This window comes from Theropithecus gelada, chromosome 18 (genome assembly GCF_003255815.1).
Source record: "Theropithecus gelada isolate Dixy chromosome 18, Tgel_1.0, whole genome shotgun sequence".
Classification (NCBI taxonomy): Eukaryota; Metazoa; Chordata; class Mammalia; order Primates; family Cercopithecidae; genus Theropithecus; species Theropithecus gelada.
Genome location: NC_037686.1, coordinates 72,068,675 through 72,085,416, shown reverse-complemented (window position 1 = coordinate 72,085,416; position 16,742 = coordinate 72,068,675). Strand labels below are relative to the sequence as shown.

General features: G+C 51.9%; 1 protein-coding gene across 1 annotated transcript in view; it reads right to left on the bottom strand.

The window, feature by feature from the left end:
* CTDP1 (CTD phosphatase subunit 1) overlaps nt 1-16,742 on the bottom strand; it is a 64,941-nt gene that overhangs the window by 43,944 nt on the left and 4,255 nt on the right. Inside the window, exons 2-4 of the mRNA XM_025365037.1 lie at nt 5,494-5,577; nt 4,671-4,764; nt 2,763-2,891 (exon numbers count right to left, since the gene is read on the bottom strand). Of these exons, the coding sequence (XP_025220822.1) occupies nt 2,763-2,891; nt 4,671-4,764; nt 5,494-5,577 (307 nt within the window). The remainder of the gene's footprint in view (nt 1-2,762; nt 2,892-4,670; nt 4,765-5,493; nt 5,578-16,742) is intronic.

Below are 16,742 nucleotides of genomic sequence, written 5' to 3'. Positions count from 1 at the left end.
GTCGGTAAACCACGCTGTGAACACAGGTGCTGTCATCCAGGCTTTGTTGTTCCATGGATGGAGCACAGGCAGAGGAGATTGAGCCTCAGTCTTAAGGGCCCTGGGATTTTCAGATGGCACCTGGGCACTGGCTTCAACTTAAAGTCAGCAGCTGCATTAGTCAGTCTCCAGTGAGAGAGTCAGCCTGTCCTCTGAAGCCGGGCACGGACTTCTCCTCTCCAGCTATGAAAGTCCTAGACAGCATCATCTTCCAATAGAAGGCTGTTTTGTCTGCACTGAAAATCTGTTGTTTAGTGTGTTTAGTTTCATCAATGATCTCAGCTCGATCCCCTGGGGAACTTACCGCAGTTTCTCCATCGGCACCTGCTGCTTCACCTTCACTTTTATGTTACTCTGACGGCTTCTTTCCTTCAACCTCATGAACCAACCTGTGCTGGTTTCCAGCTTTTCTTCTGCAGCTTCCTCACCCCTCTCGGCCTTCACAGAATTGAAGACAGTTCGCGCCTTGTTCTGGATTAGGCTTTGGCTTAAGGGAATGTTGAGGCTGGTTTGATCTTCTACTGAGACCACTACAACCTTCTCCTTCCCAGCAATAAGGCTGTTTCACTGTCTTATCACTTGTGTGTTCACCGCAGTGGTAGTTTTAGTTTGCTTCAATAACTTTTCCTTTGCATTCATACCTTGGCTGTTGAGTGCAAGAGGCCCAGCTTGCAGCCTTTCCTGGCTTTCGGCATGCCTTCCTCACTTAGCATAATCACGTCTACCTTCTAATTTAAAGTGAGAGACTGGTGAGCCTTCCTCTCACTTGAACACCTACAGGTCCCTGTAGAGTTATTACTTTGGCCTCATTTCAATACAGTTGTGCCTCAGGGAACAGGGAGGCCTCAGCACCAGGACAGAGACAGGGAATGGCCGGTTGGTGGAGCAGTCAGGACCACACATCTACCCATTACGCTTGCCGTCTTATGTGGGTGTGCTTCACGGCACCCCAAAACAATGACAACAGTGACCTCAAAGATCGCAGATCACAATCCCCTAGAGCAGAAGAACACTAATGAAGCAACTATGACAACAGTGACCTCAAAGATCGCAGATCACAATCCCCTAGAGCAGAGAGAACACTAATGAAGCAACTATGACAACAGTGACCTCAAAGATCACTGACTACAGGTCCCTGTAACAGCAGACCACCACCGAGGAGTCTGAAGTACACGGGAATTTCTGGAGTGTGGCACACACGCCGCTGGAGAATGACACCCACAGCCGTGCTCGCTGGGTGCCCCGAGCCTCCTCTCTGGGAACACACAGTATCCGTGAAGCACCATAAAATGAGCTGTGCCTATAAAACTCACTCAATGCCCAACTTCACAGCACAATAAAAGCAGAGAACAGTCACAACAACTCACGAAGGTGTATGTGTGCAGAATGCATTTTCATGAAGTCCTTACATCCTTCAAAATACCTAGTTTGTCAGAAAATAGGCATTAAAAAAAACCTTAGTGAGTAGAGTAGTGGATATGAATGAAGCAATCTGAAAATATCTAGTCACAGTTTATACTGCATAGAAGAATATATTGCTGTATAACATGCCATGATACACACAAATGACTAACACAGCCAAAAATAGAAGCTGTTTTGTGGGTGAGGCCTGAATTCCGGCCCTAAAGGAAACTCCTGTGCAGCACGGCAGTTACTCGATTCTCTCCATTCTGCAAACAGCATAAAACGTGAGAGTTTGTGCCACCTGGGGGATCTGTGCAGCTCACCCTGGCCACCAGGCTGACGTACCGGGCCGAACTTAACCAAACTTCTTTCGGACGAAGCTTGTCACCAATTTGACTTAGGTGTAACTGTCATCGATCTGTCCCAGCTGTTGGTGCCACGCCCCACCATCCCGCAGTGGAGGGCGCCTGGCTCTGCGGTGCACCCTCCAGCCTGCTGGGCGTCTGCTATCGGGACCTGCAAGATCCCCAGGAAGCTTTAGGAACTGGAAAGGTCAGAACTGACGGCCCCTGAACTCCCAAATCTAATGCCAGAGTCCACATACTATCTGTTTAACAGCAAACATCTAAAAAACAACTCAGTGTTGGTGAGGGCCTCCCTGCTGGCGACCGTCTAGGCCCACACAAGCCTCTGGGCAAGCCTCTTGGCACAGACATAAAGAGCCTTTGGTCTAGAAATTCAGTTTCTCTGGCTCCATCCTGAGGATACAGCTGAGGCGCAGGAAGGGTTCTGTGTGCATTAAACAGGGCTCTGCCCTTATCCTTCGTTTCTCCCTGTATTTCCTCTGCAGAATGCACACTGACGACCTCCCAGCCTCTTCCTCCAGCCCAGCTCTCCCAAGCACAAACCCAGGGGTCCACCACCTGCCCTTGACATCCCAGCGACACAAAGGCATCCAACACCAACGTCCTCCCCACCAAGACCACCACTCTCAGGACACGTCTCGCACCGTCCACTGCACCATCCTCACAGGCTCAGAACGCTTCCGCCCTCTCCGACAGCCTGCCGCGCGGGCACACAAAGGGCTCCCGCACAAACAGCAGGAAGTGCGAGACACAGTGGGCACCAAGATGTCTGCCCGGGGGCCCAGATGCTACCCAACCGCCCAGCAGACACACAGCCCACACCCAGAACAAGAGAGTCTGCTTTCGAAATCCAGGCTGACCTGTGGGAAATCATCTAAAAAACAAGGTAACACACTTCTGAATCAAAGCTCTAGGACCTGCGGCTCCGGGACCTGGGGTGCCAGCCGCACTCACTTTATTCGACATCTGCTGACAGTGCTGCTCGGTTGTGTGGATCAGCGTCTGGTCCAGATCCACCATGAGCACCAGCTTCCGGTTCCGATGCAGTCGCTGCTGGTCTTCTCTTCCCAGCTCCTCCGCTTGCTACAATTAAACACAAACAAGAAATGACAAAGTCAGTATGTTTGCATCCAAGGTAAAACTCCATTTTATCAAGAAACAGGAAACGAAATAAACGCATCCCTCTCCAGCCCCCGGCACTCCCCATGGCCTGCGCCCCACAGGCCGAGAGCCAGGGCCGGGTCACCAACTGGGTCACGGCAACCTTGCTTGTGACCACGATTTTATAATTCAGTTAAATACATGAGCCAATGAAAACAGAGGGGAAGAGAAACTGGTTGTTTCTATCAAAGCCACTTCAATGGTATGGAGCACTCAATAAAAGTGAGCTGCAAAATTAATGAAGAAACCAAGTCAGCCGGCTGGGAGAAGGGAGACGCTGGGTGGCCCAAGCTGGGCAGCAGAGACTGGCAAGGGCCATGTGCTCAGAACCTCCCACGCTCAGCCTATTCCTGTGCCTCGAAGAGACCCGGGGGCCTGGCGACAGCGCATCAGGGTGTCCCTCCACGCGGGGCCCAGAGCGGTGCTAACAAGCGCCCAGTCACCCAGGCATCAGCGGCCCAGCGTGCGACACAGGACGTGATGTGCTAGGACGCACCACGCTGCCTTTCTCACTGTAACTGGCCCTCGCTCTTCACAACAAAATCCTGGTCCCGCCCAGTGGGTACCTCCTCCCGTACCCGTCCCCGAAGGGAAATTACACAGAGGGGCCAGCAGGTGCTGGAAAGATGAGGAGTACTTCCTTCTCCCTTCACCCCCAAACTTGCCGGCTTTGGTTTACGTGCACACATTTTACATTCGTTTAAAGTTTGGTAATTCAGAAAACCCAGAATCCTGTATCTAGCATTTTGTTTTTCCCGTAAAAAGACAGACTGAAATTGGTGTCCATCATTTAAAAGCACGAATTTACCAAAATCATAACACTGCAAAGTGTTTTACCTATTCACAAAACTGTGTAGCCCTGAAAGTCTGTAAGATCACACACTGGTTTTTCTCGGCTCCCAGAGCATTTTCACCCACGGGGTGAAGTGAGGTCTGGGAGACGGCGTCTGCCTCGAGCACAGGAGGTGCCGGAGCCGCCGACCCACAGAGCCCCAGCAACTCCTGAAATACATACAGGAGGCGTAGACACTCGAAGATAAAAACCCAAATCACTCTTAACTGGGCACACGAACACCTGCCCGTTCTCTCCACCCCACGTACCTGCCGTGGGCTCTCCTGTCAGCACAAGGCAAACAGCCCTGGGACCCCCCAACCGACCCCCGCGTGTGCCCACTCTCCCGAGCCAGCTTCCCACTGGTACCAGCAGCAGCCACTCCTGTAGCCAACTAAGTGCTACCACTGCCCCCTCGCCCGACCCTGGCCACCAACTCCTTGCCATTATCTGCCCCAATAGACGCTTTGCCCTCCCGGCTCATCTGGCACACGTCTTGGCAGCGCGGCCACCTCCTGAGCTCCACAAGCAGCTGTCACATCCCTCCCCAGTTAGGACTTGGCTTGAGGGAACCCAGGCTGAGCCTGGCTGTTCACAGCTGCGGAACACGCAGGTCATGCAGCCTCAGGGCCCCGAGTCGCTTTTGCAGGCAGACTTATCTGTGGAGAACCAAGGGCAGCCGTCCCTGTTTCAGGAAAGCAGCAGCCCCATAAGTCATCTGTGTGACGAGGCTTGTTTCAGTAACAACGAAGACAACCACACATCAGTGCTACTGCAGCCGCCCTCCCCCCGCAGCCGCCCTCCCCCCGCAGCCGCCCTCCTCAGAGCACCACGCTTCCCCAACATGCAGTCGCTGACGCCCAGCTCACCTCGGAGCTCACCATCAACTCCGGCACGCTGTGCACCATGGACACGGTCGCCGTGGACAGTGGCACCTGCTGCCTCCCGTTCTTACTCTGCAACCTGTGAGTGCAAGGACAGGTTCAGGGCTTTCCGCTGAGTCCCTGAGCACAGATGCACACTGGGCTCTAAGTGATGGGATTCCAGCTGCTGTTTTAAAGGACACATGCTGCTATCTGAGCACAGAACTTAATTCTGTTGGCAACTGTAGAAACGTTCTCCACTGTTTAAAGACAGACAGGAAAACTGGCGGAAATACTGAGCTCATGGCCACACTCGTGAACACACAGAGCCATAGTTCTTCATGAAAACAAACTGCAAAGCCACACAGAAACAGAAACAGGCCCTCAACCATGAAAATGCAGAAAAAGGAGCTGCCGCACCTCCCACTGCCCAAGTGGTAAATCCAAGAAACCACTGGACACTAGAGGTAAAGCAGCCCCCAGCATGGGGGCAGTCGGGGGGACCAGCCAGGCTGTCCTGAGGGAGACGCTGCTCCAGATACTCAGCGACCTGCGTCTTCACAGTCAGGAGAAAACAGACAGGTCTCAGCCCTCCAGCACCCCCACGACCACAACTGAGAACGGCACGAGTCTGGGGTGACGGCAGAGCAGGAAGGACCACCTCCTAAGGAAACCCACTGAGTGGGACTCGCGTGGGGCCCAAGGGAGGCGTCTGCATCTGCCGCTGGGAACCAAGGGCCTCCCTGGGTCCCTAGCACAGCTTCTTGGCCTCCCGGGAGGCCACCACCTTGAGCCCCAGCAGGCAGATCTCACTCTTCTGGACACTTACTGGGTGAGGTCTTGGCCACATTCAGCACACAGGCCTTTCATGACAACCGGGTGGCTGCATCCTTCCAGTCTCACCAGAACCGCCCTACAAAACACAAAGGGAAGAACACTTCAAAATCTCTTGGTTTATCACAGGAGCCCTCCCGTATGAATTTTAAAATCTAAGTTTTCGTGCCAATACTACACCAACTTTTGCATAACTTTGTAGGCAGGTGGCCTCACCCCTTGAGGGCATTTCTTCGTCCATCAAATGACTTTCCACCTGTAGGTCTCTCTCACGAAAACGACACGCAAAAAACGACACGCCACCACACCTGACCAGCCCCATGCCACCCATGGAACAGCTGAAAACACTGAGGATGTCTGGTTCAAAGAGGAGACTTGGCGAGAACGTAAAAGTTGTCTCAAAATACACATTTATATGTGATCCTCTGACATTTGTGATAGAGAACTTATAAAATCTAAAACTTTTACATCATTCTCAGTCTAGAGAGAGGCTGACGCAACTACGTTTTCCTAACAAAACTACTGTAATATTCTGGTTTTATATAAACACGAACTGTTTCGTTTGTCCAAACAGTGGTCATCTGGCAGAAACCATGGAAGAAGTGCTGAAATCTGAGACCAGAGGCCGCCCAGCTCTCAGCGCCTGTCCCAGGTGCCCGTGGCCCCACACTCCCGCCCCAGCTGGGCTGCTCCGACCACCCTTCCCCGCAGACATGAGGCCAGTCAGCACTCAGCGCCCACCCCTAGGTGCTCACAGTCCCACACTTCTGTCCCAGCTGGGCTGCTCCAACCACCCCACCCACAGACATGAGGCTGCCCAACACTCAGCACCCGCCCCAGGTACTTGCAACCCCACACCCCCCCCCCCGAGCTGGGCTGCTCCAAACACCCTGCCCCACGGACACACATGAGGCAGCCGCCCAAGCTGCATCTGTCAACGGGGCTTTTCCAGGCGGGATGCCCCGTGGCCCACCGAGACGCCCAGCCATGTCATTGAGAGGGCACGAGGATCAGGCCGCAGGTGGCAACGAGGCGGAGCTACATCCTCCATGCCCATTATGCCATGGCGGGCTGCACTGGGAGACTCGGAGGGGCGGGTCTGCACCCTGCATCCTGGAAGGAGACTCGGAGGGGCGGGTCTGCAGTCTGGAGGGGGCGGAAGGGAGACTTGGAGGGGCGGGTCTGCAGCCTGCATCCTGGAGGGAGACTCGGGGGAAGGGTCTGCGGCCTGGAGGGAAGCAGAAGGGAGTTCTTCCCGGGGAGGAGGATGGGCGTGTGCAGATCACCCGGGAGAGGAACGGTGCTGAGGAGACACGGTGCTGAGGTGACACGACACGGTGCAGTGCGGGGCTCTGTGCCCTCGGGGATGGAGTGGGCTGCCAGTGACCATCAAGAATCTGAGCTCCTCCGGGTCCTGGAACCCTGATCCTGACCCTGCGAGGAGAGCGAGACAAGGTGGCCCTGCCCCTGCACCTCCTCTGCCCTCACCAACCCCAGGACCCATGACACTTCCCGGCCCCCACAAGCTCACACAGAGCCTCCCACCAGCCCCCCAGGAGGAAACCCAGACACACCTAAGTCAGAATCAGAAGAAACAAGAGGAAAGAGAGAAAGAGTCATTTAAAAAAATCACAGGCCGGGTGTGGTGGCTCACGCCTGTAATCCCAGCACTTTGGGAGGCTGAGGCGGGTGGATCACGAAGTCAGGAGATCGAGACCATCCTGGCTAACACGGTGAAACCCCGTCTGTACTAAAAATACAAAAAAATATTAGCCGGGCGAGGTGGCAGCACCTGTAGTCCCAGCTACTCAGAAGGCTGAGGCGGGAGAATGGCGTGAACCCAGGAGACGGAGCTTGCAGTGAGCTGAGATGGCGCCACTGCACTCCAGCCTGGGCAACAGAGTGAGACTCTGTCTCAAAAAAAAAAAAAAAAAAGAAAAAAAATCACAAGAACTCTATCGAGAACTCTATTCTGTAAATCCAAAATTCTCAGAAATAGTTTTAAAAACTGCTTCTTACTGGTTATAAGAATCTAAATTTTCACATTCGGATTGGGCTTTCCCAACCCAAATATGAAACCTCCTGAGCACGGACATGACAGCATACGGGAAACTCCACACCTGACCCTGTGGGAAGGGCAGCAGTCAAAGCTCTGTTCACGCATGAAACTATTACAAGTGTTGTGTAAAATTACCTTCGGGCTGTGTGTATACGGTGCATATGCAACATAATGGATTCTGCACTTGGACTCGGGTCCCATCCCCAAGACATCTCGTCACGTATATATGCAAATATTCCAAAATCCAAAAAAAATCCAGAAATCCAAAACACTTCTCTGTTCCCAAGCAGTTTGGACAAAGGAGACTCAGCCCTTATGAGGTTTTTTCTTAAACCAGACAACAAAATAGTGATACTTTGTTTGAAAATATGTGTTAAACTTTCTAAGGTGACAAGTATGATTTCTTTAATTTTATCAAAGTACTTTACGATGAATGATTACAGTTCTGCCCTAAAATGCCCAAATGAGCAGACTTAACATAAAAAACCCAACCTCTGAAAAAAAAAAAAGAAAAGAAAAAAAAGAAAAAGAACACACAAACCCCACACTGGACCATCCTCCCTCCCGGTCATGGCACCTGGTCAAAGACACCACCAGGCTTTACAGGTCTCAGGGACACCTGCTCCCTGCTTGCTGAGGCTGTGGGGGCCATCCCAGCCCAGGAGTCTGTGTCCCCACCGCCATCACAGCTGCACTCGGGATGTCCACATCCAGGTTCCTCCCCGGTGCCTGGCACCCTCCAACCCCCACCGCCGACTCCCCGGCTGAGCTGTTTTCGTCCACCCACAGGGCTCTGTGGCCCCACCACCAACACCTAAACCCAATCCTCCCAACGGCCCCACATCCTTCCCCTAGGCCCTGCTCCTCCAGTCCTAGCAGCAACCCAACTTGGGAGCCCCAGCCCCTCTAACAAGCGTCCCTGGTCTCCAGCTGACATCATTTTGCCATCAGCCTTCTGCAAGAAAACGCTGCACAGTTCCTGCCCCACGCAGGACACCAGCTGCGGGCTACTCACTCCACCCTCTGTCCCATGCAGGACACCAGCTCACGGCAGGCTCCTCCTTCTACGCTCTGCCCGACGTAGGACACCAGCTCACCGCAGGCTCCTCATTCTATCCCCTGCCCGACACAGGACACCAGCTGCGGGCTACTCACTCCACCCTCTGCCCCATGCAGGACACCAGCTCACCGCGGGCTCCTCCTTCTACGCTCTGCCTGACGCACGACACCAGCTCACGGCGGGGCTCCTCGCTCTACCCTCTGCCCGACACAGGACACCAGCTGCGGGCTACTCACTCCACCCTCTGTCCCACGCAGGACACCAGCTCACCGCGGGCTCCTCGCTCCACCCCCTGCCCCATGCAGGACACCAGCTCACCGTGGGCTCCTTGCTCTACCCTCTGCCTGACACAGGACACCAGCATGCTGTGGACTCCTTGTTCTACCCCCTGCAAGGTGAAGAGAGGGAAAGGCGACCGCGGCAGCACCCGACGCTCCTGCCCCAAGGCTGCAGGTGCAGCTCAGGTCTGAAGATTCACAGGTCTCTGTAACCTGACGACTTCCGGCTCAGTCTGTGTGTGCCCCTCGCAATGCTGGCTGCAGGTGTTAAAGACACAGGGTAAACCAGCTCATTCAGCAAGGAGGAAGCACGTACGGGGCGAGAAGGACACTGCTGCCTCCTGCTGTGACCTCTCCTTCATGTGCACAGCTAACGGGCAGTTTGTATTTATTTGCTTTGCTCATTTTTTAAACTAAAACTATGGCTTGGAAAATATTTTTTTCAGGAATCCTCAAATATGGTCTAGGAGGATTTTGCCAATCTCTCCTAAACATGTTAGCATGAAGAAAGATCTGGGGTGTCTCTAGCTTAACCAATAAATAAGTGGTTTTTTTTTTTTGTAAAAATTGACAAGTTGGTTCTGAAATTTACACGGAAATTCAAGAAACCTGGAATCTCAATTCTGAAAAACAACAGAGAACTTTTACTACCTGACTTCAGAACTTATCAGGCATACACCGTAAACACACGGAACACAGCAGTCAAGAAAGACTCAAAGTCATGACCAACCGACAACCAACCAAGGTGTCCAGCAAACTCCGTGGGGAGGGGGGCACCTTCCAGCCAGTGGGGGCTTCACACAAACGGATAAAAGGCTCCGAAACGCCTGCAGTGTGTGTTCGGCAAAGGTTTTCTCCACTGTTCCCCACCCCGAGTCCACCCTGGGAGCTGTCCACTCTTCGCCCAGCCTCAGTCCACCCTCAGAACTGTTTACTCTTCCCCACCCTGAGTCCACGTCCACTCTTCGCCTACTTCCAGTCCATCCTGGGAGCTGTCCACTGTTCCCCAGCACGAGTCCTGCCTGGGAACCGTCCACTCTTCCCCCAGCCTCAGTCCACCCTGGGAACCGTCCACTCTTCCCCCAGCCTCAGTCCACCCTGGGAACTGTCCACTCTTCCCCCAGCCTCAGTCCACCCTGGGAACCGTCTACTCTTCCCCCAGCCTCAGTCCACCCTGGGAGCTGTCCACTCTTCCCTCACCCCAAGTCCACCCTGGGAGCTGTCCACTCTTCCTGCAGCCTGAGTCCTGCCTGGGAACCGTTTACTCTTCCCCACTCCGAGTTCCCCTGGGAACCGTCCACTCTTCCCCATCCTGAGTCCACCCTGGGAGCTGTCCACTCTCCCCCCAGCCCAAGTTCTGCCTGGGATGCTGTGTGACCCCTTTTCACAGTGACCCTAGGCTGCCACCAAGGACGGGGACCTCCTGCTCCAAAGAAGGGCTGGTAGCAAGGCCAGGTGCCACCTGCCTTCCCCAGCACAGGTCTAAGAGCGAGTGTGAGCTGGCCCTGCTTCCCACAAACAGCCTCCCTCGGGCCATCAGCTCAGCCTGAGGTCTGAAAAAAGTTGACCATAAGCTGAGCTAGGCGTGCACTGCCTGCTGTCACCAACAGCGTAATACGAGTCAGACAAGAGCCACTGCAAAACCGAGGTGCCACAGGCAGGGTGACTACAGCAGATGCCTAGTTCTATATGAAGAAGGAAGCTTCTAGAACAGCATCACGAGCTGTAACAGCTGGGTCTTGACAGACAAGGAGGAAGCAGGTGAGGGCTGGAAATGACAACCACGCAAGGTCCCGGTGGCAGCGCCAAGGCCGGCTCCTGACACCAAGGGCACCTGCGCCAGTGCACGTGGGCAGCACCCCCCAGGCTCTCAGCAACGTGGACCAAACGCAGACCTTCCGTAGAAAATCGTTCGCATACTGGCCACATCAGAGTCACGTAATTTTCTGTACTGGGGCCGAAAGGCTCTGCCTGTCTTATTCCAGTGGAGGCTCTGCTCCCCCAGGACCCCTGTAGTGGCTGGAGGCACTCCCGGAGGTCACACCTGGAGGCAGGGACGCTGCTCAGCATCCCACAGCATGCAGGACACTGCCAGCCAGGCCATCTGGCTCAGAATGTCTGTGTGTGCAAAGGCCAGGAAATCTGCTTGCAGACAGGGAGCAGAGAGCAACGTATTTCCTTTCTTAACACGAGTCATTTCTACACTTCGTCTTTGCAGACACTGACACAAAACAGGGGTGAAAAGCCCTGAACGCTTCCGCTCCAGCCTCCACGCTCCAGGCAGGGAAATGTCTCCACACCTTAAAAAGGGGAGCGACACATTGTGGATTCTTTAACACGGACACAGGATACACAAGCGTAAAAACACCCCAACCAAAGCGCTCAGCCCAAAAAAGTCAAATCAGTCACCAATAAACGTTTTCTGGTTTGTCCTAAAGAAAATCCATAAGAAAGCCATGATATGCAATTTCTAAACAAGTTATCTTCCTCAAAATACCCAAGTGTAGGAAGCACCAAACTCTCTGGGGTCTGGGCTCTCAGCTTCCTCGGGGAGGTCCGAGGGCACAGGCACAGCACAGAGGACTATGGGCTGGGCCTGGACCACGGATGCCATCGCCTCTGAGCATCGGCTCCAGGTGGGTCCAACCTTCACCCTTCCTTCTACAGATCAGGAGGGCTCCAGGGTCTTCCCTAAGTTCCAACATTCTGAGTACAGAAATGTATTTAGAGGGAAGAGTGTATTTTCTGCACCTAGACCTTGGGTTTCCAAATGCCATTCTCCACTAAGAGGATGCACGACTTGTTAAGAGAATGGCTGATTCCAGGACTGTGGCCAGGAGAGCAGCAGCCACGAATCTGTTATGCACACAAGGTGGCAGTGCTCAGCCGCCAGGAACCAGCACCACGGGGATCCCGCCAGCCACAGCTGGGATAAACTGTGTGTCAAGGCAAATAAGAACAATAACAGACTATAAGCCATTAAATAAAATAAGAAGCCATGAGCCTGCACTGCTAAATAGGCATGTTAATTATTATTATTATTATTTTTTTTTTTGAGACCGAGTCTCGCTCTGTCACCTAGTTTGGAGTGCAGTGGTGTGATCTCGGTTCACTGCAACTTCTGCCTCTGGGGTTCAAGTGATTCTCCTGCTTCAGTATCCTGAGTAGCTGGGACTGCAGGTGCGCACCACCACACCTGACTATTTTTGTATTTTTAGTAGATGGGGTTTCACCATGTTGGCCAGGCTGGTCTCAAACTCCTGACCTCAGGTGATCCGTTCACCTTGGCCTCCCAAGGTGAACGGCTCATGCTGGGATTACAGCATGAGCCACTATGCCCGGCCTTATTTGTTCTTATGGCAGAAAGCCAACCAAAAAATGGAGAGGAAATGCTGGAACGGAGAACATCACCCCTGGAGTATCATCCTAGAAATGAAGCGATTCCAGCAGGAATCACTGAGAGATACCCAAAAGGGTGGGTCAGCTTGGTAAGAATGTAAGGTATTTATGTAGCAACAAAGTATATCTTTCAAGTTACTGAATCACAACAGGAAAAGTAGTAACTTTTTGCAACAGACATCAACTTCACCGAACACAGGGTCTGGGACAGTCTTATCAGAGTGCATTGCTGTGATCTAACTGAGGGACGTCCTACAAAACCAGGCAATGATACCGAAAGAAAGACGGATGGAGGAGCTGACTTGTGAGAGTTCAACCAGCGACGCCACGTGGGGCCCACGGTTTGCTTTTGTTACAAAGGACTTTGAAAGGACTGCCGGGAAATCTGCAGAGCAGGAAACCGCACTGTGTGGACGTTCATTTCTGATTTTGGTAACTGCACGGCCATCATGTAAGAGAATGTCTTTGTTTTCAGGAAACTAAAGTATTTAGGGGTGAAGTGACATCACACCTGCAACTAACTCTCCAACTCCAGAAAACCGTGCGTGTGCGTGGGCAAAGATAAGCAAACTCAGCAGAGCATTAACATTCGCGGAATCTGGGGTGAAGCTGGTGTGAGAATTCTGTGCACTGTTACTGTAACTTTGAAGTCAAAAATTATGTCCCAAAAGAGCCCAAGTGGTTGGGTGTGGTGGCTCACACCTGTAATCCCAGCACTTCGGGAGCCTGAGGCAGGATCACCTGAGGTCAGGAGTTCTAGACCAGCCTGGCCAACATGGTGAAACCATCTCTACCAAAAATACAAAAATTAGCTGGGTGTGGCCAGGAGCGGTGGCTCATGGCTATAATCCCAGCACTTTGGGAGGCCAAGACAGGTGGATCACCTGAGGTCAGGAGTTCGAGACGAGCCTGGCCAACATGGTGAAACCCTGCTCTACTAAAAATACACAAATTAGCCAGGTGTGGTGGCTCACGCCTATAATCCCAACACTTCAGGAGGCTGAGGCGGGTGGATCACCCGAGGCCAGGAGTTCAAGACCAGCCTGGCCAACATAGTGAAACCCCGTCTCTACTAAAAACACAACAATTAGCCGGGTGTGGTGGCGGGCGCCTGTAATCCCAACTACTCAGGAGGTTGAGGCAGGAGAATGGCGTGAACCCGGGAGGCGGAGCTTGCAGTGAGCTGAGATCGCGCCACTGCACTCCAGCTCGGGTGACAAGAGTGAAACTTCATCTCAAAACAAAAAACAAACAAACAGCGTGAAAGGAACGAGTGTTGTTGTTTTGTCTCCTGTGTAGCCACAGGGGTAGGAGGGTGCTCCAGCACCAGCCCCAGGCTGGAGTCCAGTGCTGTGCACACAGAGTGCAGTCGTCAGCTGTGGCTCACACTCTGCACCTGGTTCAGTCGCCCAAAGCCCACACGCAGCCCTCCAGGAGAACCTGCACAGCGGGGCTCTGGCAGCGGTTCCTGAAGCTGTGGCTGTAAAGCACAACGTCTGAGGAATGTGAAGAAGGAACAAGGGCAGTCCAGCCCGATGCCCGACGTGGCACACATCCACACAGAGCCACGGCGGGGAAGCTTCAACACTGCCACTGTGGTCTAGAGCAAGTCACCCAGCAAAATCAGTTCCCAGCAGGGCTCAACACCACGCGGTGCCACGTGCACCACACCATTCAGACCCTACTGCCTTCTCTGCTGGCTAAACAGACCTGCAACGAAGGTCCTTGCCTCAGAACCTCAACAGACCGCAGGGAGCCATGGTATCAAATGCTTCCAGTGTGAAAACACTTTAACCCCTGGTGGTATGCTCAGGACAAAAAGCCAACTGCCACGGAGCAGGCCCACCAGCGAACTGAAAGTCAACCCGATGCTGGGTACCGACTCGCTAACTCCGTCATTCCCGCCGGTTCACAGCACAAAAAATGCACCAAAACAGTATGACATCAGCGTTATTCACCATTTAAAGCACCATAGGAAAATTAGTCTTTGAAAAGTTACTTCAAAAATATCACAAATATTAAATGAGTTAAATTTTAGCTCCAGTTCCTCTTAAAATTATAAGGAATTTTATACATACATGATGCTAAATATATATTTAAAAATCTATCAAGACCATCTCTTCATAATCTTTAAAAGGTACATTTATCTTTTAAAAAATATCACCTGAATCCTTTGAAACTCATCGGTTCCATTCTGTCTACAGTCTCTTTCTCCGCGAAATATAAAAAGCACTTTTTCTGAGACAAAGAACTTATTTCAGTTTTGATATTTGTGCACTTCTAAAATACACATAAAACTGAGAATTCATCCATTCTTCTGTACCCAGATACTAGATGATTTCACGTAACCCACTTCAAAACTAACTTTAAAGGAACCATGAAAATGGAGGCAAATCTGATAACACACAACATTTCTGAAACCTACCAGCTATTTCCAGGCGGACACGCTCCAAAGGCCTTTATCTAAAAGATTAGATCAGAGATACCTAAAAGTCACGACAAAGGTAAATCACAGATGAACACAACCAAGGAAGGAACAGGCCCAGTGGTTTTCTGTTAGGTGAAAAGTGGGAAAAACAAAGGAAAGCACCTGAAATGCACCTTACCCACGGTCCGCGGGTGACAAACCGGCAACCCCCGCATTTCAGACACAGATATCATTTCTAAAGCATCATTCTTTACATAGTGCAGGCAGCAACAGGGAAGAATAAAGTTATTCTAGGGAATTAATTATGAGAATTATTAATAATAAAATTATTCTAAAAGACTTACCAGTTCATCAAGATTCTCGGTACCCGGATGAAAACGAACTCTCCTTATTTCCAGGACCTGACCCTCAGATGACGACGTTCATGCAGGACTGAACCACATTTAGAATTTCCGAAGCTTCTACTCCCCAATCACAGAATAAACTGGGGGGACTAATCTTGGGTAGTAGCCTATTCTAACTTCATTACTATTTCTCAAAGACTCCTATTCTAAAATCTACAAAGCAATAAAGATAGAAATACTGTTACTGTTGGAATGATCTTCATTTTACTCAGCAATGTTTCTCCTGCTCTTCTGTAGCACCCTCACACCCCGCACTGGCCAATGCAGACGCTCTTCCTGCCGACCAGCTAAAGGCATAGGTGAGGCCAGTCGACGTCATCAACCCTCGCACACGGCCTCCATCTGTTAGTTCTCACTGGTCACCGCAGGCTCCCTGATTATTTTAGGTAATTTCCCCTTTCTTTGGAGATTTAAATATCTCCCTGTGAGTGATTGGGAAAAAAACCAAAGCAAAGAAATCTGTAGGAAAAGAAAGACTTAGTTTCTGAAAGATGGTGACCTGTCAGAATATTTTCTATTAAAATAATTGCACTCCACTAAACGCTACTGTGCTAGCTACTCCCCCCACACTAGGAACCTCCATGGCTGAAACCCGGTCTACAGAGAGCAGCATGCGGAGGACCAAGGACGGAGGCTCTCTCAAGGCCCTGAGCACACCATGATGTGCCTGCACCATCCTCGCCAGGACCCTCACACCCCATAAGGGGCACCGCGGAGAAACGAGGACTAGAGACCACGAGGTCCCTGCACCGTCCTCACCTGGGCCATCAAACGCCATAAGGAGCACCGCGGAGAAACGAGGACTGGAGACCACGAGGTCCCTGCACCGTTCTCACCCGGGCCATCAAACGCCATAAGGGGCACCGCGGAGAAACAAGGACTAGAGACCACGAGGTGCCTGCACCGTCCTCCTCAACAGAACCCTCACACCCCGTAAGGGACAGGGCAGGTCCAAACTTCTTGGAACCTCAGTTTCTTTCCTATAGAGTGAGGAGGCCCTTCTGCCAGATAGGATGAAGCCTGACAAAAACATATAATCTTATTAAAGATCAGAACAACAATCTAGTGACTATTGTAACTTCACCCAAATGCAGTATTTTTCAGTTTCCAGAATGGTTCTTTGTCTAAAAATAACCACTCATGTGGTTAGGATGAATGCAGTTGATAACAACAATGAAGGCAACAAGGGCACGGACCCACCTTGCCTGGCTGATGCTGGTGCTTTTCACAGATTCACTCACACCTGCTATTTACAGAGGGAGGTTTTACATGGCCACAGGTTCCATTACCTCTCTCCGCTGTGCTCTGCCTCAGTAACCAACACCAGGCTACACAAGACTCACTCACACATATCCACGTGGGATTCTTTCTTTGCTAAAATTCCGTGCTATAAAGAACTGTTTAGACTGACGTTCTGATCTACGCTCAGGACCAGCACGTCCTCTGCTCCTCGGTACTGAGCGTGCTGGCTGCTCGTGTACAAGCAACAACCACACCTCTCAGTTTCTCAAACACAGTCTCAGCTAAACAAGTTACTGTCAAGCAGCCGGCGGCCAGCAGGGTCAGGAGCCACCTTCACTAAGCTGACAGCACATGGGCGGATGCTGGAGCTCAGT